The sequence below is a fragment of the Anopheles merus genome, chromosome 3L (genome assembly GCF_017562075.2).
Source record: "Anopheles merus strain MAF chromosome 3L, AmerM5.1, whole genome shotgun sequence".
Lineage (NCBI taxonomy): Eukaryota > Metazoa > Arthropoda > Insecta > Diptera > Culicidae > Anopheles > Anopheles merus.
This window is the reverse complement of record NC_054085.1, coordinates 8,435,121-8,459,428: the sequence shown is the minus strand read 5'-3', so window position 1 is coordinate 8,459,428 and position 24,308 is coordinate 8,435,121. Positions and strand designations below refer to the sequence as shown.

The following is a 24,308-nucleotide window of genomic DNA, read 5'->3' as shown; positions in this document are numbered from 1 at the left end:
TGTTCAAAACTATAAATAACTAACTTTAGGAAGGTTTTACAGAAAAAGTGTTTTTATAATTTTTTTATAGATATTTATGAGTTTTATAGGGATAATTACCAAAATATATATTTTTTTTGGATACAAATATTCGAAAACAATTTTTTACAGTTAATTTTTTTTATATTTTCAGAAAATAATTTTTAATTGCTGAGAGCCTTATCAATTTAGTAAATAACGGATCAAAACTGATCCGATCAAACCAAAGCAACAAAAATACCTCTTTAACGATGTTTTAGCAGAATTCAGATGTTTTCTATAGTTATATACATAGTTAAGGAATCATAACCTGATATTTTGTTTCCTTCTAACACCCACAGCACGGCATCGGTGTTCTCTTAGAAAGATGAGAAATAAATACAAATCGCTAGTGTACTATGCTTGTTAGACGAAAGAAAATCAGCACTTACCATATCGATAAAAAAAAATTACATAAGAGTCATTCATACATCACGTAACACAAAATGGGTAATGTTGTACCCCCTTCCTTCTCCATAATACATAGTGTATCGTTGAGAACAGACCCCCCCCCCTCACCCATTCACAATGTTCTCTCACGTTTAATTGTCTGAAATAGGGATCTTCCCTTTTTGTGAACGTAACGTTATTTATGGAAGAGCCTTTACTCCAGTTGATTTATTTATTGTAGTCTTAAGCTGAAGTTACGGGAAGTTTTGAACTAGTGATGGATTTTTGGAATCTTACCCACGCCTCCGAACCACTTCCGATCATCGATTCCGGCTGAATCATAGCCACGCCGGCTCCGAAAGGCTAAGAAGGTTGCCCTAGATTTTGGCGATTCCAACGATTCAGGCTGCTGTTTTCAGAAGCCTCTGTATGGATCTATATGGTTCCGAGTTTACAGCGTGGCACCTATCTTCCGAATTTTGATGAAGTCATGCCCGAAGTGATTCCGGTCAAATTGTCAAATTTTCACATTAAAGTATCAATCGTAGATTTCGAGGACCTTTCAGTAGTTACTAAGCAACTACTTTCTCATTCAGTTCATCTTAATCCATTCATGGCTCACTATTTGTGTTTGGGGACGATATTTAAAAAAATAGTATGCCTTCCCTTGAGCTTACTTCAAAGACCCGAAAGCGGCGAAAGAACTCCCTTTGGAAACATAATTTGAAATCACGGGATTAATGTAAAGGAATATCAAGAATTTCTTTGGGTACCGATCAGCTAATAAGCACTGCAAAAGTAAAAGAAAAAAGAAAACAATAAATGTGATAAAGCCTGAACGAACCTGGTAAGTTAAGCGGAATGTTAAAGCCCAGCATGTATTTGCAATAATAAGGAATGCATTAAATATGCTTTCATGAGATATGAGTTTTTTTCATTATTCCAATAATCATACCTTCGAAATCATACACATAGATACATAGATACTAAGATAGGATCATCATACTTAATGCCATTGCATAACATATCTCATCGAAACTACGGTGATTGTTAAAAAAATTGTTAAATAAATAACATAAATCAATATTTCACATTCCATTGCAAACAAACATTCTTCGAAAACTAAGTCTTAGAAAATAGTTGGTCCAAATACAGAGATATCTTCTCGTACCAGGCTGCTCCACCTCAACAAACCGCAACCGTGCGCCCAGAATAGCAACATCTCAACGGTGCCACCCGCATCCATGTTTAATGTTTCACTGCCCTGGACCGGCAATTTGCTTCTCCGATTATCGCACCATGACATTTAATTTCATCGCCTCCTTTCCCCCTAGCTGCCGTAGTCGGCCATTGTCACCCGCCAAGCTCCTCGTTCGCCCAAGTCATTTATTATCTAATTAAGAGGCGAGTGGGAAAACAAATGACACCAATACCCGGGTTCGCGATAATTCGTCCGGTCGGTTTTGCAGCGTTCCGGGACACCAGGACCGATGGTCAGCGCGGTACGGTCAATTACAGACGCACGAAACAGAATGAAAATAGAAATGGAAACTAGCAGCGAACGCCCAAAACGTGGAACCCAAAACTAAGAGCACACGGAAAACTCCCCGGGTAGCGGCGGTTTGTGGAAGGAGGGAAGCTACCAGTGGGCCGCGATGCAGTTGGGCACTGCCTGTCTGCCTTCCTGCTTCCTTAGTACGGCAACGCGTCACATCATTAATAAATTTAATTCCCTTTTCTGCCTCGTGCAAAGATCGTTCCCATTCGCACGCTGCTCGCGCACCATTAATCATTGATGCGTTTCGGGCTTGGGTAAGGGATTGTCCTTTTTTTTTTTTTTTGGCGCTGCAAGTCAAGCCCGCCGCCAGTCAACTTGTCGGAAAAGTAGGAAACAATACTAAACGCCACACATTTTGCGCGAATCATTCCATTCGCTTCTTCCTGCCCGCACGGACACGGGCGGAAAAGAATCATTTGCTAGGCGAGCTGAAGAAAAGATTCACTAATTTGCTTCGGTCAACGAATTTCACCCCGAAATTCAAAGCGCCGAGTTGTTATGTTCTCTTTTGAGTACATTTTTTTTGCGTTTTTTCGGCATTTCCTTATTGTAGCATCCTTCTTCATGCGCTGTCAATTATTTTTCATTTTTCCCGTCCCGTAAGTCACTCTAACTAGTCCGTCCATTAATCGGAACCTACGGAACCGTCGGTTCGGTCACTCGCCTTTCGTCTCTTTTTAGGGAACTAAAAATATGAATGAAAAAAAGTTTCTAAAGTAAGGAATGAATCGATTATATCTTACAAAGAGAAAAAACATACTTACATTCAACATCAAATAGTAGCGTCGTCAACGGTTTTGCTATACTGCTGCACTTCCCCTTGACCATTGAGCGTTCGTCAGACGAATCGGCACGGTGCAATACTTTGAATGAACGATTTTTCCTCCCATGATTGATTGCTTCACTAAATTGCACTATAATTGAGCGAACTGGCGCGACGAATCTGGGCCTACGGGGTTTCCGTTTTCTTTCCACATAACACACACACACACACACACTCACATTAGAGTGTCTTCTTGTATTCGAATAAAAATTAAATTAATCATCACAAATCTGGACAACACACGCGAACCACCGAACGACCGCATCACGATATGGAGATTGCCAAAAAAACAAGCGCCAGCCCAACCCCAACGTCAACGCCAATGCTTAATGATCTATTGAATGGTTTGAAGGTTGTCACCGCGTTCGCTTTCACTATTGCTCTCGTTCTCGTTTTTCTGTCATCTCGCTGCGATCGTGCGGTTTTCGTACCAATTTTCCACCAACCTCCAAATGTGTAAAATGGGTTGGGGCACGCACAAAAAAAGAGAAAGGAGTGAGATTCCACGAAATATTGCCCCACATCAATAATTCTATGCACCGGGGTTCGGGTTCATTTCCATTTATCACAACGCCTTTTGTCCCTTTGGAAGCATATACTCGACTAAGCCCTCTTGGTGGGGAGCTCGAAGGAACGGCCGAGTAATAACAACAAGCAGTGGTGGGTACAAACAGAAAAAAAAATCGCGAAAAACTTGGTACTGTGTAGGGTCCGTCACGATGCTCGTCACGAAATCGTTACGGTATATTATGGGCAAATAACGCTGCCCACCACGAAAAAGCACGTTGAAAAATTGCGCATGATGATGACAAGACAAATCACTCGTTGATGTTTTTTTTTTCTTTTTTGCATCATACTCACTTATACTTTCCCCAAATTGTCCGGTCTGCTGCTCTAAATATGGAAGTTTTTTGTTTGTTTTTGAATACACTCTACGGCTCTTCTCGGTAGCGAGCGTGCACGAAAAAGCTCGCCGTATTGAATTGTTTTGCCTTGTATAAAGCAAAAACCCCGTTCTAGGCACAAATTTCTCAAGAAATCATCATACTAACAGCTTTCTAATCAATATGTATGCTTGCGTGAAGAATGTTGACTACTGATCGTGGGAAGAGCGAACCGTTGTAAAGAAACGTGGACAAGGACCGCGAGCTGCTACAAGAAAAATGCTTACTTTGTTTTTATTCTCAACGATCAATACAAAAACGGTTAGTTCCGAAAAAAACAGACGAAGAAAATGCATCACTTTGCCATTGCCTTAAATAAGAGGGGTTCCGAAAGAGGTTAACAAACAACCACACAGAAGGAGGAAGGGGAATGATGTAAGTAGTCGCGTAAGAGGAAAGTAAAGGGTAGCAAAAATGCCTAACGTGTTCTGTTTGATGTGGGTGTGTGTAAGTGTGTGTATATAAATAAATAACAATGCTTCGTTTATTAGCAAACGCCCGCCATTCGTATCCACCAGCCACCAACCAGATCCTGCTCCTGCTCAATGCTTCTGATGCCACTTGTACGAGCCGTAGTACTTGAAGTTGTTCTCATCGCACTTCCGGTCCGCTTCCTTCGGGCCGCGCGACCCATACACATACTTGATCGGTTCCGGGCGCTCCCGCTCGATGTAGTGTAGCAGCGGGGTAAAGATGCGCCACGCCTCGCTCAGCTCGTCCGAGCGCACGAAGTGCATCTGCGAGCCACAGAACACGTCCAGTATGAGCCGCTCGTACGCGTCCGGCAGTGCCACGTCCTTGTACCGATGCCCGTACGTCAGATCCAGCTCCGTCTCCTCCATGTCGAACGTGATGCCGGGCGATTTCGTCATCATCTTCACGTACAGCGCTTCGCCCGGCTGCACCCGAATGACGAGCTCGTTACGCTTCGGCTTGCCGTCGAAAATGTCCCCCGGCACGTCGTGATACTGGATGCGCACTTCCGCCTTGCGCTCGTTCAGCGCTTTGCCGCAGCGCAGTATGAACGGCACCCCGTCCCACCGCTCGTTGTTGATCTTCAGCACGGCCAGCGCGTACGTGGGCGTTACCGAACCCTTCGGCACGGTCGGATCGTCCAGGTAGCCCATGCGCGAATCCTCATCCGCACCGTTCGGATCGCCCACGTACTGGCCCAGCACCACGTCCTCGATCGCCAGCTCGCGGATGCTCTTCAGCACCTTCACCTTCTCGTTGCGGATGTCGTCCGGGTGGCAGGTGGCCGGCTTTTCCATCGCCACCAGCGACAGTATCTGCAGCAGATGGTTCTGCATCACGTCCCGTATGATGCCGAAGTCGTCGAAGTAGCCACCGCGGCCCTGCGTCCCGAACGGTTCCTTGAACGTGATCAGCACCGAGGCCACGTGCGCCCGGTTCCAGGTGGGGCTGAAAATCTGATTACCGAACCGGATCGTCATCAGGTTCTGGACCATCTCCTTGCCGAGATAGTGATCGATACGGTACAGCTGATCCTCGGTGAACAGCTTCGCCAGATGGACGCTCAGCACGTTCGAGCTTTGCGCATCGCGACCGAACGGTTTCTCCACGATGATACGATTCCAGCCTCTACAAGAAAGAGAGGGAGAAAGAAAGAGAGAGAGAGAGTTAGCAAGTGATCGTAAAAGCACACCGCGCTGACTGCTTTCTCTTACTTCTCGCCCATGCAGGTGTTGCGAATGTGTACCGTCACCGACTCGAAAACGGATGGTGGCAGCGCAAGGTAAAACAGCCGATTGGCCGCACGGCCCACCTCGAACTTGCTGATCTCCTGGTTGAGCAGCTCAAAGTCACGGCGCGAATCGTAGCTGCCGGCGACGTAAAAGTTGACCGACCAAAACTCTTCAAACTTCTCCACCTGATCCTCCTGCACCTGTATGGAGGAAAATTTCAGAAGCAAAATTGTAACAAATATGTTTTCCTAGAATGATTGGAAACTTTCGCACATTACCTTCATGTACTGACGACATTTCTCCTTCAGCTCGGCCACCGACAGCTTGCTGCGTGCGTAACCGATAAACTTCGTGTCGGACGGTAGCAGATTGTCCCGGAATAGCCACCATAGGGTTGGGTAGATCTTCTTCTTGGCCAAATCTCCCTAAAAGGAAATGTTAAAATGGGACGGATGAGTTTCTTCCAGTTACATAGTAATAACATCTCTTCAAGAAAATTTTCAATTCACAGTCCGTATTGCTTCTTAAATAACGTTATTGAGGGTCATTTTGACGATTCTATTAGCTAAAGGTTGTTTTTCATGTTAATAGGAGCATATTGACTGCTTTTATTAAATTTCTTCCGCTTTCAATTATTGAAGCTTGATATTCGGCTTTTTAAAGCAAAATTTAAATTTGAATGAACATAGTCAAAACAATAGACTATTTATTTTAAACTCTAGAATCTCATCGCAAGCCGCATTACAGGCTCTCAAGGGCTGTATGCGAACTGTGAGCCGTAGTTTCGAGACCCCTGACCGAGATGGAATAAAGACATCATGAGGGAAGAAACTCAACTCCAAAAAACCTTATAATTAGGTAAATTAGTTTATGAATACTTATGTTTTCCATCACACGACAGAAAGAACTCAATGGAAAATATTACTATGGGTACAACAAAGCTCGATAATTCGGCCCAAAATCGGCTTTGCCCTAGAAATGGTATTTAACTACGGCACTAAACTAATATCTCCACGGGTAGGTAAATTGTATTAAGGGTATACTAAACCCACATTTGCCTCATACACTCAAAACCACAGCAATACTTGATACATTAGCGGTTTCTTGCTGATCTTCATATCTATCATGTTACTATTATGACGTCACAAGTCGGATTACGTAGCCAATACTAACAACGAGAGAGAGCTAATGCCACTACGATTAATTATATAGAACACGGACACGTGCAATGTGTGTTAGATCGAAGCCAGTACATTTGCGGAATTCCATTTAGCAATGTCTAATTCCGCTCACATTATTTAACTAAAAAATAAAGGTATCAATAGCGTGAGAGGGTCATTTTTTCTCTACCTTCCCGAGCATTAACTTTGCTGCAAAAGCACACGCACAAACGAACACACGCGTAGAAGAGCAAAACGAAAGTATCTGCTCATGAATTTATTCCACGCGGTCAAACCGACCCAACCGTCAACCAATATTGTTACCATAAATTATCGCCTGTCTTACTTGTCGGTCCTCCAGTCTGAAGGTCTGAAAGTTCTAGGGCTAAAAAGTACTCCGTTCGTTCTAAAAAAACAATCAAAGCAAAAAAACACCTTCCACCGTGTTGCGTGTTTTGTCTGTCACGCGGTGGCCGGACACAGCGGTTTGCTCGCCGGCTACACTTACCGATGCGCCGAACACGACGAAAATGTGCGGACAGTTGCAGTCGAAGTGTGTGCCCTCCGTGTCCATCGCGCTCGACTTTAGGTTGCGCCGGATGATGGCCAGCGCCTGTTCGCCGTCCAACGATTCGCCGTCGAAATGGCGACCGCTCGGATGATGATTGCTGCTACCGGACAGTGCTGCACAGCCACGAGCGTCGTGACGAGCGTCATATGCAAAGAGAGGAAAGAGCAATAAGCGACACGTGAGCCTTTGGAAACGTTCGATGATAATTTAGATAATTAGAACCGTGACCGGGAGGTTGTAGCTTCCGCGGAAGCCAACAACTGCCAATAAATTAGATGGAGAGAGACAGAGAGGGAAGAAGAGAAAAAAGTTCTAAAGCACCTAAAACTGATCTCCCAAAAAACAAATCCACCCCGATCGAGACTTGCCGGACGAACACGATCTTCGCACTTGTACTGCCGCAACGCGACTAAGATGGTTCGCGCTCGCGCATTGTCTTAGCGCGAAGTGTGCGCGCGAGACCACACACAACCTAACACACGCTGCTGCTACTCAACCACATGCGTACGATTTTGTTGATTCTTTTTTTTGCGAATCAAAAACCTCGCAACCTCTACACAGGCACACAATATATGTATCGCAAATCATCAACCGTGAAGGTAACGTTCGATCAACTGGCAGTTACACGAGAGGGGGAAGGGAGAGGTTAAACGAGGATAAGAAAAAGCCTCGTTCCGTTTTTTTTCCTTCCAACAGAGCAAAGGCCACCGCCGTACAAGAACAGGCTGGGATGCGAAGGGCCCATAGCATGTGTTGCAAATTCTGGTGCACGATCCACTTACAGGACGAATCGGCGTCAGGTCCGGTCGACGATGGTATGCTGGACGTGGAATCTGTCCGGGCACGGAAGCGAGCATGCAGCCAGGAACTTAACCGTCTCATGCTGTGTGTGTGTATGTCACTGTGTGTGCATTGAATTGAGCACTCCCGAAAGAAAAACGGTGTACAAAGCGCGTTAAACCCAAACTGATGCTTCGTTTTTTTCTATGAGAGTTTGTGAAAGGGAAAAGGCGATTAAAACAATGATTACACCACTTTCGCGACCGTTGTTGTAAAATAAAATAAAACGATGATCGCAACCCCAAAAGAAAACAATCACCACCACGATCGGCTACCGATCGACTGACTGGGCGGCTGGGCTAGCGATCGGCTACAGCCGTGAAGGTGTGCGGTACCCATCCGTGTCGTATATGTAACAACCGCTACCGCGCGGAGGGTGGCATGCAATTACAACCACCCTTTCCTCCCACTCCACCATAGGTAAGCTCAGTAGCTAGTAGATGCAATATATTTTCACCTCTTATGTGTTTACTTACTTATATATAGAAATATTTATTAGAACTTCCTCCCTAACAGTGGGCGCCTTTTCGTTCCACCTCTTACGATCGGATCGACCGCCGCGCAAGTCACGTGTACGGCACGCTTCGAAAGTGAAGATCATATATTAGCACCCGCTCGCCCGTGATAAGGGGACACGTTCTTCAGGGGGGGGACGCTTGCGCTTGAAGTGTTTCGCCTTCCCACCCCTTTTTCTACAACCATCACCGATCGTCCGGTGTGACGTAAAGGATAAGAGTCATTTTTCTCCAATTTTTCAAACACATCAACATTCACACACACACACACACACACACAGGCAACTTTACCCGCGGTTGTGGAATTACGTAAATTAGAAGAAAATGGAATTGGAACTGAAGGAAGTTAGCAAAAACGAAAAAAAAGCAGAAACCTTGCACGAAGGTTTGGAGACGTTGCAGCAGTTCGTGAATCGTCCGATACATCACCGTCACACACCGTCTGCTTCGAGGTGGTCGAGTGTGTAGTTTCAGAAACTTGACGAGTCACTCTTTTACTCCCTTTGTCCACCCCGACGCCTTCGTTGCCCTCGGAACTGCAATCTCGATGAGGGTAAACACAGTGGACGCAAACAGTGAGTGTGCCATCGATTGCTGGGCCGCAATGGTGTAAAGGTGGCCAGTGTGATCGTCGAAGAATTTCCCCGTGGTTTGCACTAAATGTGTGTTTATATGTGTGTGTGTATTTGAAGGATTTTAGCAAACAAACAAAAGTTTAGTAGATTGTGAATTGTTGTGAAAATAGGAAGAGTCCGGTCGTTTGAAATTTCACATGTTATGAGACGCCATTGTCATTATGTTCATCATTGTTAAAGCAATGTGGAAGAAGTTGCTATAATGTGTAATACGAACTCATAGTCATATTTTTTACTTCAAATCTCGTTATGTGCCTTCGCAATAGTTTTACAAAAATTTACAAACACACGCATGGAAGAATATCTCAATTTACCCATAAAAAAAAACCTTTAAATTTGATGTATAAAAACCAACATTCTAGTGAAAAAATATACCAATAGACAGTACATATCACAAATCCCAATGATCCAATAATATTGTGAGAATTTAGGAAGGATTATAATTAATAACAGTTAATATAATTCAAGTGCGGCCTGATACGCAATTTTAATTTAAACCCAAACGGTAGGTGATGATCAATCTATTCGGAATAGAAGTGATCGATTTCAGGAGTATTTTTTATGTGGTAGACACTTTAAAAGCTCTTTTTTAATAGACACATTCACGTCATCTGAGTATCTCCGCCGGTTATTATTAGGTCCCGTTCTATCCAATTAGGCAGCTCAAACGATCTTCACAACCTGGAACAGTTAGTGCCATCGTAATGACATGGCTGCACAACATTGACGCAACTGTACAGTACACATTGATGTTCTCGTCGTACAATTATCTAAACATCTTCATATCGAACACAAAACATAGATATTGCCATGATGGTCTTACTTTTCCTTAATATTTTCTACATATTTTACTCGATCAAGTAACAGGATTTCGATTGTATAAGCATTTTATTCTTTAAATCACACCACAGTAAAGTTTTTGTTCGTGTTTTGGTGTTTGATATGTGTAATAACATGATCGGATTTATATGTTTTAAGTACAGATCAACTTACTACAACTAAAGGAATTACATTTTATGTTTAACTCTCATTTTCTATGCTTTAATAAGCCCACACATCTGATGCAAAAAATCATTTAGATTTTTACTCCTCTCTTAATGGGTGAAACACAGTCATTTTTCTGGACCAAAGTCAAACAACAAGAAAAATAAATATTTCCCATTCGTTATTTTGACAGGAAATCCATAATTAAATATATTTAACTGCATTTCACGATTACTTCATAACAAGTGCTTTCAAATGTACTTAATTCGAATAACTAATAAAAAATGGAGGACAAATGAGGATACAAGTAATTATTCAACGTTATTGAATATAACAATATTAAAATACTGATGTGAAGAAGTTCTCTACATATAAAAGACTTGATCATACATTCTTTAAGGTTTTCATCGGAGTAGGTTTATTGTCCTGAGAAATTCTCCTTCGACAATCCCTGGTAAATCTTTTTACAGATCAAAATGATTTAAATATCTAAAAATCAAATAGCAACAAAAAAAAGTTCGAATCCCCTTTTGCAGTAACTAAACCCATTTAAGCTATTTCGGCATTTTACTGATCTTTAAATCTCCAAAACATCAACCAATCGCTTCCTCGGTTCCGTTCACATATTTTTCCATTGTGCCCCAATTCCAGGTAGTCTTGATACATCATGGAGAATTTCAAACATTTAAGGCATTGATCTAACGTTGAATGGTTATTGAACTCAGGGAAACATGGAGGGTTTTCCAGCAGCAGTGTTTAGTGCAACAACATTGTAGGGCTTTCCTTACCAACTCAACACAGTAAGCTTCATTTCCAATTCGTAAAATCCCAATTCAACATTGTAAAATGTTTGTCGAATGTATACAAAGCAACCAATGAAAATTCGTTCGAGTTTCCTTTGTTATTGTTGAAATGTATTTTACGGGATTGAATTGTTGGCTTACGTTCTTTTGCTGGCTAGAGCAACCATGTAAAACAATGCTTAGCTTATAATAAAACAGTACACAGGGTCGGTCTCGCGGTACAGTCGTCAACACGCGCAACTTAACAACATGCCCCACATGGGTTCAAGCCCCGAATGGATCGTGCCCCCATACATACTGAGTATCCTGCTATGGGCAGTCAATGAGTCACTGAAAGCCAAGCCCACACTAGTGGTACAGGCAGGCCTTGACCAACAACGGTTTTTGTGCCAAAGAAGAAAAATAAGAAAAATAAGAAATATACACGTATAAATCAGTTAATAACATATATGCAACGAGACTAGCCATAAAAAAACATAGATTTGGTGTAGTAAACATAGCTGGAGTGCAAATTTGAAACATGCTTCCAATATGTCCGTCGACGATTTTCAGTTGAATTTTTGAACTGTGACACACCCTCACCGAAGATAGGATTTGATCAATCACCCCAAAATCGTGACACAACTAGCTCAAATCACTTCCCCATCCCTCCCATTCCTTTAGCCGATCCTTCTCACTCTCGGTGGTACATTGTGGTAAAGATCGTAACAGGAACCACACCGTGCATCACAAAGTAGCCACCGTCAAGCGTCACCCTTCTGAATTGACCTTTACTTTTGTTTTTCACTAACCTAAAATAACGAGATCAATCGGAACTAGCAGCTCGAGAACAGTCCCAGAGGAAGGTTTCCTCGGATGATCCGTTCACTTTCGCAGCATTCGCTACATTCGAAATTCAACCTCAGTCCGGAGCGAATCGTGCACTGGCGAGCACGAATTGCATTGATCCGCCGAACCAGAGCCCTTGGCCTTGAACGGGAGAAACTGTGGAACATGCGAGAGGGGTCTTGGCAGTGCGGTAACAGTGGGACGGCGGAATCTGAAACGTAAACATAAGCGCGAGCGGGGTAGGACGCTACACATACCACCACACCGGCCTTAAACCGTTGCTATGCAACATGCGGTCGGTGGCATTGGGTGCACAAGTAAGTATCGATACTAAAAGTGCGTTTAAAATGGATAGCTTTCTTAAATAAACAAATAACAACGTAAAATATGTATCACATGCGTAGGCCGAGAGATTAACTAATCTTATTTACTGCTTCTGATTTGACGCAATGATCTTCTAAACGATGATAAAATTGAATAATCATTCGGAAATTTAGTATTTCTATTATTTTCCTTTGAGTTTGTTTATCTTTTCCATTCTGAAGGATGTGTTTCGAATTTTGACTGTTTTTTTAACAAGTTGCTGTAAATAAATAAATAAATATGCAATATACGCTATTGTACAAGAACCTTTCATAACAGCGTACTCTGGAGCTGTTACCTAAAAATTGGTATGTTTTAAACAAATATCATGATATATTATTTTAAAGAAATTCTGCCGAGCATAAGTGTGTCAAAAATGTAAACAACAAATAATTTTCATAAAGAAACAGGACAATGCAAAACAATCAATCACATGCTGCAAATTCGCGTATATCTCGTTATCCGGTAACTAGCTGCAATGAAAAAAACACATTTGTTTAGCAGCTACAGCCAGCAACTTCACACCTTGTTTTCGAGCACATACAGGCTGCGCTTATTTTACATCTTGCTATATAACTCTAAACACTGGAACATTATCCACACTTTTTTACAAATGAAATCTATCGGCGCAAGGCCACGGGAGTGACAAAATGCTGATTTTGTTTTTTCAAAACGAGAGCTTTAGTCACTTTTTTGAGCTTTTGTCAAAATTTTGTAACCTGGAGCAGCCAGGAAGTAAAGTTGACAAAAGTTTACGAAAAGTTACAAAAATTTGACGTTCGCGAAAAAGCGTAAGCGTAGCTATTTAGTTGTGACGTATTGCTATGATGATAATGTTAAAATGTATGTTTCTATTTGATTTATTTACCTATTCAGTACTTCTCAAACAAAATATCGATGATATTCATATGTTTGAGCTTTTTTTCATTCATGCGTAGATTTTGGATGCGGCCACGAGAAAAGCTCTTTTTTGTAGTTCACAAACAGTTTTGACAAAGTTGAAAAAAAATCAACATTTTGTCCCCTCCGTGGTGCCGCGCCATATAAAGTAAAGTAATTTTTTTAACATGAGAACGAAAGTAAATGAAAAAATGCAGCCTTGCTCATCGATTTCATCTTTACTCTATTATTCGAAATGGGTTATTACTCTTTCAATAATGCATCACTAAATTGTGATTCTATTCCATTCAACATTTTAGCTTTTCTATTTTCCATCCAAGCTAAGCGACTCTAATTTATATTGATTAAATTAATCGAAGAACAAATGTAACTTCCAAGTTATCATTTATAATTATTCATCAATTATAATTTAAGATTGTTCGATTGTACTGAGTTTGAGAATCAATTGTGACATAATTTTTTTTTATTCTTATTTAATTTAGCGTTAGTATATTTCACCCAAATGAATTTACAGAATAGGGAATAAATTCCAAAAATTCACCTGATGATAAAATAATCCAATTCAATATGTTTCTAGAAACATCTTCATATCCACATGTGGCAGCGGTCATTCTTAGGCAAGGCACCGAAACCCCGCAAGCGCTTACTTGTACACCCCACCTGACCGTGTCTGCACACACACGCATACACACACGCTCAAAGACGGCCACCGTACGTACGCAGCACGACGCGCAGAGATTACGCTTGCCGGTTATGTATGATGTGGTCGCCCTGTCCAGGCTTTCCCTCGTCCCTTCCCTTCCCCCTCAATCGAACCGACCCGGTTCCCCCTCCAGCAACACATTCCATGACATGACGTATGACTAATACCATCGGGCCACGCTTCACTATCGCACGGCGTCGTACACGGCATCGGTGTGCGAATTTACCCTTGTCCCAAAGTCACATTCACCACAAATTCGACGCGTTCTTTTCTACACGCGGGCCACAATGCTCGAATGACCTCCGCGGGATCGGATCACCACCATCCAACACTAGCAGGCGTTTCGCTTTGACCTTATCTCTCGCCCAGAGCAACTGGAACACGCCACGACTGCAGCCAGCCGTCTCAGATCGCGTGTAGCGCCACCAAGGTGTACCTTCTCGCTCGCTCCATTCGAGACACACCGCGTACGAATCACGTGATTTAAAAATGCAGGATTCCTTTCAATCCCAATTGGCCATCCTCGTCATTCGCGAGAGTCAAAGGCTTCGCACACATCCGTCCCAATGTCAATGCGGAACCATCGCAGACGCGCTTCCCGTACCATCCCGATCGCTTCCCTTATCTTCCCGCAGCGTGCTTGATGTGGAAGATAGGGGCGATTGTAACGATGACGCAGGCTGCCTTAATGGGGTTGCGAGAGTTTTTGTATTTGTTGATTTGTTTACCTGTCGTCCCATTGGAGGACAATGATTTAGCAGGATTCATGGTGCTGGGAATAAGCGGGAACGATCGGGAACTGAACTCGGGAACACAAGAACAACAACAACAACAACAACAACACGGCTAACAGTAGCACAAACGGAAGTTGACCTCGGACACGGCAGTATACAATTGTGGGTTTCTTATTTCTCTTCTTCTAGTCTCGGTACGCACAACGAATCCACAGCGCGACACACAGCGACGTAAACGCACAACCGCACGGCACAAGCGAAACGTCGAAAATAAGTGGCTGATCGCTTGGCTGAACACGTTCGTCTCTCTCGCCCCAGCACAACGCAGCGCAGCAGTTGCTTGAGCCCCCGTGCGGAGCAGTGATCATGAGTCGGCCTTTTGGCTCTTTCGCTGCGTACAGCGCAGGGCTCGTCGACGTGGATGGAGGGATGAGCTGGGGTCGAAAATTTCGACAGTTTTAAAAATTTGCATACAATTCACCAACGGTCAGGTTTGTTAACAGCGTTTAAATAACACCCTATTTAGAACAGAAATCAACTGACGCATTTAAAAAACTATTAAACATACTGGTTTCGTGGTACAGTCGTCAACTCGTATGACTTAACAACATGCCCGTCATGGGTTCAAGCCCCAACCAAAGCCAAAGAAGAAGAAGAAACATGCTGGTGGCGCGCCATCTGTTGATGAGAAGGCAGTTCCGTTTTCATCGCTTTGAAAGCGTTTACCTTCTCTCTTTATTGATCCCATGCGGCACAAATGTCTTAAACGACTTCTGAATGGGGTTCACACAATCTTCAAATGGTATCCAACATGGCTCCATTTAACAGACACTAAATAACTGCAGCTTTTAAAAAATACAAAACAGTTGTTACCCAAGCTCCGCAAATGCACTAAACGACTCCTAAACGGGGTCTAAACGACTCAAGTTGTTGAGCTGATAGGAATCCTACTGATGCATTTAAAAATATAAACAAAGTTTTCAGTGTCTAGTTAGTGGAGCAAACCAAAAAACCTTTATAATGTTCGATACTTTTTTTGTTTAGATATATAATTTTATACGCATTTAAGCTTAATCTAGTGCAGAAACAATTAGTTTTTTTTTCTATTACAATCAAACGGGGTAAACTTCGATCATTGATTAATAGACTTCCCTTCATATACTCACTGATTGGACTGCGTCCTCATTCCACTCGCTATTATCTCTTTGGAGCACTTGAATCGCTTACATTCATTGTTTAGCACTTTAACTTCCACACCCGTTTCAAGTCACGTTACTTCCGCTACAATAAAAAAAAAACTAATCGGAAGTGTTTTTGGAGTAAACGATAAGCGTATAGTCCTTATCTAATCCAAACAGTGCTCAATCAGCTTTGGTGTACGCTTTATCAGAAAAGTATTTATCGCTATAATAAAGTGTTACACCAATGTTGAAGAGGATACATATAACAAAAAAAAGCTTACGACGATGCACGCAACGGTCTGCCTTAGGAGGCGAATAAAGATTTTAACCGAAACTTTCACGGCAGTTCTCAGTTCAGGGGTTCTCTTCAAAACCTTTCAAATTTTTGATTCAACAACAACAGATAGTTTGCTACCATCTTAATTTGTTTATATAACGATTTTGCATCCTATTTGATGTAACTGCCAAATAGACCAATGACAACGCTTTTGGTTCCGAACCGAGAAAGCGTTTGTTCAAAAGCTTCCTTTTTATAAGAACTTTTTTCTTTTTTGTGTTTGTTTCTATTTGTAATAATAATTTCTTTCCATAATTAGTAAAAACAAGATTTATTGAGAAGCAAAATCAAAATGGTACCCTTTGAAAAAACTTTAAAATTTCACTATGTTCACCCTTCATGACAGGGTTTCCCACGATTTATTAGTCAGTTCCCATGATTTTGTGGGTTCGTCTCACGATTTATTTATCGTTTCCCATAGATTTTTGGTTCGTTCCCATAATTTATTGGTATCGTCCGATTGGATATCAATACAATTGAACCAAAAACTTCGAAAAATCGGTCAAAAATCATGGGAACTCACCAAAAAAATATGAGAACTAGCCAATAATTGATGGAAACCAACCAATAACTCGTGGGAAACTCTGTATCAGGATGCAAGAAATATGTACAGTCTGTTCCCGAGTTACACGGTTCTCGACTTACGCGAATTCGGAGATACGCGGTTTTCTAAATTTGGGGCCCCTTCCGTTGTAAGTTCGTAGGCTGAAATTTCAGCCTGTCAGCTGTTTGCATTGTGTAGCAGTTCGAGCAACTATCTAAGTGGGTATAATATACAGCTGGGCTTACCCCAAGGTGTATGAATTTAGAAGGCTGATTTTTATCGCTTCTGTTTCTGAATGAAGATTTTAAGAGTGATTTGTGTATTCGTCAAGCCTCCAGAACGCTTGTTTGAGCGAAAGATTTCACCGGTCCTGTAAAAAAATTGAAGTTCAAAATTCTTTAAAAAAATGCTATGACACCACCTGGACTACATACACTTTGATTCTAGATTCCACCATGTGATCTCTTTAATGCACCATTGGATAAATGTAAACAACACCATGTTTTCGAGCAGGTACTCGAATCTAATTCTAGCTTTGAGGCTAGAATAATCTAGACTCAAATTTGCAGCTTAGTTTTTTGTGTGGTTTTGTATGGAGTGTTTACATGATTTCAGCCTCCAACTGTCAAATTCCATACAAAAAACTGACTAGAATCGTGAAGGGTCCCTTTGACAGATCAAATGTCAAATCATTACAATTTGCTTCAAGTACGGTTAAAACTGCATTTTTGCTAACAAATTGAAACTGCTTTGAAGCCAGAAATATTGGGCCGCAAATATACGACGCGCGTTTCCGCGGGCGCGTTTAAACGCGTATAACAGTTCCGATATCCAGCTGAGCATCTCTGCGTTTCCGCGGTTGCGCGTTCGAATGACATTTCATTTCTATGGCTGGATTGTTATACGCGTTTCCGCGGGCGCGGAAACGCGCGTCGTGTATTTGCAGCCTTAGAATTTTCTGCACGAATGATATCAAATAAATGATAAAGTGTATAAAAGTACTAAATTAAATCAAAAACTCCTTGTCATCAATCGTATTTTACTCAAAAAAAACGTGAAAATCGACTTACGCGGATATTCAACCCAAGCGCCACAGATTAAGCTTAAACGACTGGAAAATTGAATATCCATAGGAAAAAAATGAAAGCTTCACAGCTTCATTGGTTTGATCAATAGATGGCGTATTGTAATACTCATCATTATATTGCTATCCTTTTCTTGCAATGTGTTCCCTACCCGCAAATTTCCGTTAAATGCCTTCTAATCGCCTTGTAATCGCCGGCGAATTGAAGGCGATCAGCAGTGCATTTAGCAGTACAGTCTTTCCCCGAGTTACGCGAATAATGCGTTCCGGAGACATTCGCGTAACTCGGATTTTCGCGTAAGTCGAATATCACGTTTTACAGTAAAAATATACTTTCTTTATCATGATTTTTGATTGAATTTATTTCATTTGTGTAATTTATCATTTATGTGATTCAATTGGTGCGGAGAATTCAGTTATTTCTGACTTTTAAGTGAATTAAAATTTTGAAATATTGCTAATTATTTTTCATTTGACAATTGATGGAGAAAATTGTACTGATTTGACATTTGAACTGTCAAAAATAAAAAATTCGCGTAACTCGAATTCGCGTAACTCGAGTGTCGCGTAACTCGGGGAAAGACTGTAATTAAATGCCTTTGAAATATGTCAATGAAAAATTTCGCTTTTAATTTGAAATTTGAAATTGCAACTGTCAAAAGAAAACCTTACAAGCGTCTTCAGCACTGCACTGTTGTATTGTTCCCAGATATGAGCGTGAGATTCGATAGCACGATTTACGTGTTATGATCTCTTGCGTTAAGCTCTGAGCTATTTCACTTTATTAAAGATGGTCTACATTATTCGGTTGTTAAAGACCAACTCATTGAAAGGTGATAATATACCAAACTCATTTCGATAACTAAAATAAAAGGAAAAATGAGATACATATTTCTCCCATCCTGATAATGAACGGTGAACATAGTGTAATTATTATGTTTTTTAAAAAGGTATTATTTTAATTTCGCTTCACATAAATTTTGTTTAAAGTAATTATAGTAAGAAAAAAATAATTTAAAAAGAAATAAACGCAGAAAAAAGATCATAAAAATCTGGATTTGAACACACGCTTTCTCGGTTCGGAACCAAAAGCGTTGTCACTGCTTTATTTGGCAGTTACTTTGGTACAGGTGCAAATTCAGTATATAAACAAGCTAAGATGGCGGTAAGCTATCTGTTCTCCTTGAATCAAAAAGTTGAAAGATTTCGAAGAGAACCCGTTACAGCCGTGAAAGTTTCGGTTGAAATCTTTATTCGCCTTCTAAGGCGACTAAGGCCTTAAATGCCTTCTGAATGCCTTCAAAGCCGTTTAATGCTGGTAGGGTTTCGACAAGTTTCATCTTATAATGACCTATATAGCCTTATAACTTTCTGAGCAAAAATCTATGTGAATGGTCGTGTGGTCAGATACGTGGGTATCAACACCAATGACCATTGCTCAAATCTCACTTGCTTTAGTATTGGTGGTTTCCGTTGGAGTTTAGTATTTAAACAATCGTATCGCCGTTCTAGTTCTAGCGATGCATAACTTTAATGCGAAACCATACAACAGTACAGAGGAAATGAGAAAGCTCTCCTCCAAGCGAGGAAGCTCCACAGGTTGGGTATCCCACGAACAGATGGCGCCACCAGCTTTTTTGCTATTTTTAGAATGCATGAGTCGTTTGCCGTCTGCTAAACGAAGTCTTTCTATATTCCGTTTAGGTAGAGAATTTGAGGCGTTTAGAAGCCGTTTAGTGGTCGTTTAGTGGATTTGTGGCAATTGGGAAGTTACGCGGATTCGTTGGGAACGTAGAAACCGCGTAACTCGGGAACAGACTGTATCTCATTTCTCCTTTAATTAGAGCTATCGAAATGATTTTTATATATTAACACCTTTCAACGGATTGGTATTTAAGAACTGAATAATGCAGACCATTTTCAATAAAGTGAAATAGCAAAGGGCTTGACACAAGAAATCAAAACACGTAAATCGTGCTATCGAATGGGAATCGAATATGGGAACAATAAAACAGTGCAGTGTCTTCCCAAGTGCCACAAATCCACTAAACGACCACTAAACGGCTTCTAAACGCCTCAAATTCTCTACCTAAACGGAATATAGAAAGACTTCGTTTAGCAGACGGCAAACGACTCATGCATTCTAAAAATAGCAAAAAAGCTGGTGGCGCCATCTGTTTGTGGGATACCCAACCTGTGGGAGCTTCCTCGCTTGGAGGAGAGCTTTCTCATTTCCTCTGTACTGTTGTATGGTTTCGCATTGAAGTTATGCATCGCTAGAACTAGAACGGCGATACGATTGTTTAAATACTAAACTCCAACGGAAACCACCAGTACTGAAACAAGTGAGATTTGAGTAATGGTCGTTGGTGTTGATACCCACGTATCTGACCACCCAAGCGCCACAGATTAAGCTTAAACGACTGGAAAATTGAATATCCATAGGAAAAAAATGAAAGCTTCACAGCTTCATTGGTTTGATCAATAGATGGCGTATTACAACTCATCATTATATTGCTATCCTTTTCTTGCAATGTGTTTCGACAAGTTTCATCTTATAATGACCTATATAGCCTTCTAACTTTCTGAGCAAAAATCTATATGAATGGTCGTGTGGTCAGATACGTGGGTATCAACACCAACGACCATTACTCAAATCTCACTTGCTTCAGTACCGGTGGTTTCCGTTGGAGTTTAGTATTTAAACAATCGTATCGCCGTTCTAGTTCTAGCGATGCATAACTTCAATGCGAAACCATACAACAGTACAGAGGAAATGAGAAAGCTCTCCTCCAAGCGATGAAGCTCAACTGGTTGGGGTATCCCACCAACAGAGAGCGCCACCAGCTTTTTTGCTATTTTTAGAATGAATGAGTCGTTTGCCGTCTGCTAAACGAAGTCTTTCTATATTCCGTTTAGGTAGAGAACTTGAGTCGTTTAGAAGCCGTTTAGTGGTCGTTTAGTGGATTTGTGGCACTTGGGCACACGACCATTCATATAGACTTTTGCTCAGAAAGTTAGAAGGCTATATAGGTCATTATAAGATGAAACTTGTCGAAACACATTGCAAGAAAAGGATAGCAATATAATGATGAGTTGTAATACGCCATCTATTGATCAAACCAATGAAGCTGTGAAGCTTTCATTTTTTTCCTATGGATATTCAATTTTCCAGTCGTTTAAGCTTAATCTGTGGCGCTTGGGTTGAAGACGCTTATAAGGGTTTCTTTTGGCAATTGCAATTTCAAATTTCGGTTTGTATTTGAGTTTAGTATTTCAACTTTCAACTATCTTATCGCCGTTTTAGTTCAAGCGATTCATAACTTCAATGCGGAAGTTATGCGAGGGAAGGAGAAAGCTCTCACAGCGAGGAAAGCTCGATTGTCTAGCTATCCCACCAATACATGGCACCACCAGCTTTTTTTACTAGTTAAAAAATGCGCCAGTCATGTACCGTCTACTAAACGAAGCCTTTTTAGATTCCTTTTAGGCTGACAGCTTGAGTCGTTTAGTCTTCGTTAAGAGGTCGTTTATCGGATTTGTGCTACTTGGATGAAAAGGATTTTACAATTAAATTTAGACTGTATGCATCTCCTTTATCAAGAATCAACACACTTTTCGAACAAAATGTTCAAGAGATCTTTAAGTAAATAATTAAAAACAATATATTCAGGAGGAACAGTCCAAAAAGGCCATATTGCTGAATAATAATGAAGTTAATAATAATTAATAAAACGCACTAAATTTTAAAACAAATAATAATTTTTTCTCATTCACTGTAACCGATTTGCTTCTACATTTACGTTACGCACTGTTGTTCGTGAGCTGTCACAAAACTGTCGACCTGGCTTTACCACAGTACATTTTCCGTTGCCAACTCCGCCACCTCCGTCACTATTTTCTGTACTCGTTTGTTTTTTGTAGGAATTTTATTTTTCAGACTATTTATACCAAGTGCCAAAGCATTTGCCTCGTAAATCGGTGTACCAACAGTGATCATGGCATTGTGCAATCCGTTCAGTGTTGCCACGGGAGAATACAAGAACAGCCAGCCGTACTGCCCAGGGGAGCCACTATTTCCAGCGTATTCACACGCTGCGGATAGTAGCACCAACAGCAGCAACAACAACTACAACAGCAACGTGGGTGGTCTTTCTGACTTCAGCTACAACTCCATCACGACCACCCCCACCGATGCAAGCATTAGCACCACTGCTATCAGCGCCGCCAGCACTCCGCTGTACGAAGCAGGGTCAGCTCGCCGTAAGCTGTTCAAAAAAACGCCCAAGCCACAGCAGCTCTCCAAGCTGGCCACTGTGCTGAAACCGTACAGCTCCGGTCTCGCACTGCACAATGTACTCAGTCCAGCCATGCCGGAGATCACCGTCGCCAAGCAGCGGGATCTTGAATTCAAGGCGGAGATCGTCGTCAATGCCACCCGCTACGAAGCGGTTGGGCAGAACAAAAAGATAGCGAAAGCTAATGTGTCCGAGATGGTGCTGCGTGACCTTTGTTTGCAACATTTGTCGGCCCAGGGCGACGAGGAGCAGCAGCTTGACGAAGTCGAGCCAAACTCCTACGAAGCGTTGCTGATGACGAATGTGGCCTCGTTTGCCGTCCACAAACTGCTTGAGGAGTGGAACGCGAGCCTGTTGGCTGTGAACTGGCAGCCGACCATTTCGAGCCCGTCGGCCGACGGCATCAAGATCCGGTCCCAGCTTCCACCGAATCCGACCAGCTACGTTCCGACCTCGCTGCTGGTGTTCATGGTGCCGCAGGTGAAGTTCGAGAATGACGGAGAAACGATCCTCGGGTCCACGGATCAGAAGATCTACAAGGCACGTGCACGGGTCGATGGGCAGTGCTTTTTTGGCACGGGGTCGTCGAAAAAGTTGGCCCGCATGGCGGCAGCACAGGACGCGTGCAAGACACTGTTCGGGGTTGAGTACTAGAATTTGACGAAATTATTACCTCCGGAGGTATTTGGAAGCGAAGTGGAAAGGAAGTGTTTTTTTAGTGTTAGATACACTATTCGCGTTCTCGTCTGGATTACGAATACGAACTACAGTGACGAATAATGTTTATCGTTAGTTTTTACACCAAATCCAAACTGAACTGAAATTCAATTTAAATAAAACTTTACCATCACGTATGAAACGACAAGTGTAAAGAAGCTTCAACGATTTCAGCACGCAAAGAAAGATGCATCAAATCTGTTCAAACCCTCGGTTATTTCATGTGCTTACCATTGCCTACCGACGAAAGTGAGTAACCTAGTAGCCTAGGGTAACAAATTGTGCCCTGCATAAACTATCCTATTGAGCAATCCCTGCCAATATCAAGCTGCATAGGGTATGTGTATGCCCTTCGTTCCACGTCCTCACGTCAAGGATGGCGAGAAGCATTTCAATTTTCATATTTCCCTACCGTATTAGCATAATATTTCACTTGTTTGTCTACCATTCGTACGTTGCGCATGGAACGAAGAAGGGAGGATACAACGAAAGGCGAATCATCTTCTTAGCCCGACGTGCTCCTCTGCCTGAGTGCATTCGGAACAGACACACACGCACACACTAAACTAACCACACTAACCACTCTAATCTGTGTTGCGTGTTGGGAGGAAAATTGCGGCCGGAAAGAATGCATAGGACTTTTAGCGGTAAGTACTAGAGAGTCACGTGTGTATAGTTTTTTTATGTGGGAATTTACATGTTTTGAGCTAGGAGAAATTGAAGCACATGCCGTAAGAATTGGTGTATACGGAGAAGAAGGCTTCCAATGCTGGAAAGGAGCTTATAGGTTCTTAATAAATCAGAAGCTTTATTAACGGTAAGATTTTTGCCCTGTTTTGCACCTTGCAATTTGTAGGTTGAGACGTCTCCTCCAAAAACACTCCACTTTTTTCTGTCCTTAGCTTTACCAATGAATTGCACATAAGCATGAACCCGTGTGCATGGCAATGACGCGTGTTAACCATTCGGCTACATAGAGGTTTCGGTGGGTACCCAGCGACGTAAGCAAATAACCAAAAAAAGTAACATAAATAGTAGTTTGAGATTGAATCGTAAGGTATTTTTGGAGAAATTTTAGGAATAAAATGTGCACACATTATCACAAAAGATTAAAGATGTTCATCGATGTACTACATTAGTACTAACAATTCGAGCTTAACCAGACTTTCGGAGGGATCCAGCTCCTCCTGCTAAAGCTCTTGAAGCTCCAGAACAATTCCAGACATTCTTTAGTTTGAACAGGAGCCAAGGATTTTTTAATAACAATGCCACCAAGCCATTTTCCTACCTGTACTTGGGTCTACCATGCCCCCACTGTCTTAGTAGAAGGAATCGGCCAGAGTGTGTATGACTAGGACAGTTCCTCTGCGAGTTTTCCAATGCCACCACTTGCTCGATTTTTTAAATTACTATTCGAGAAGAATTATGTCGCAGTTACTTTCGTCCCTCTTAAACCTGTGTTGGGGTAAGAGGTGGGATTTATCATCAATATCATCTTTAAAGGACTTTACAGGCTTGGTCGTCCGGCTCTTCCATATGTTCCGCGGAGCAAAATGCCTAGCAAATGTTAGAATTTTGGTGACAGGCAGATAGCAGATCTATTTGTTCAATTTTTACAAAGTGTTTATTCGGT

General features: G+C 41.8%; 2 protein-coding genes across 6 annotated transcripts; one reads left to right on the top strand and one right to left on the bottom strand.

The window, feature by feature from the left end:
* Positions 1–3,981: 3,981 nt before the first annotated feature.
* On the bottom strand, positions 3,982–14,865 carry LOC121599180 (glucose-6-phosphate 1-dehydrogenase). Of its 3 annotated transcripts, none has more exons than XM_041926772.1 (5): positions 14,509–14,865; positions 7,147–7,322; positions 5,757–5,903; positions 5,461–5,678; positions 3,982–5,374 (listed from the first exon to the last, which is right to left on the bottom strand). In XM_041926772.1, exons 1-5 carry the CDS (start codon positions 14,546–14,548, stop codon positions 4,315–4,317), a joined length of 1,641 nt encoding a protein of 546 aa, XP_041782706.1. In that variant the 5' UTR covers positions 14,549–14,865; the 3' UTR covers positions 3,982–4,314. The 3 variants fall into 3 exon arrangements, with proteins under 3 accessions (XP_041782706.1, XP_041782705.1, XP_041782707.1); XM_041926771.1 differs by lacking the exon at positions 14,509–14,865 and adding an exon at positions 7,992–8,323; XM_041926773.1 differs by lacking the exon at positions 14,509–14,865 and adding an exon at positions 7,531–7,613.
* Positions 14,866–21,509: 6,644 nt separating this feature from the next.
* LOC121598484 lies at positions 21,510–24,003 on the top strand. Of its 3 annotated transcripts, none has more exons than XM_041925412.1 (3): positions 21,510–23,322; positions 23,387–23,492; positions 23,578–24,003. In XM_041925412.1, the coding sequence occupies exon 1, from the start codon at positions 21,659–21,661 to the stop codon at positions 22,610–22,612; it is 954 nt and encodes a 317-aa protein (XP_041781346.1). In that variant the 5' UTR covers positions 21,510–21,658; the 3' UTR covers positions 22,613–23,322; positions 23,387–23,492; positions 23,578–24,003. The 3 variants fall into 3 exon arrangements, with proteins under 3 accessions (XP_041781346.1, XP_041781344.1, XP_041781345.1); XM_041925410.1 differs by having other exon boundaries at positions 23,383–23,492; XM_041925411.1 differs by having other exon boundaries at positions 23,383–23,600.
* Positions 24,004–24,308: the final 305 nt, after the last annotated feature.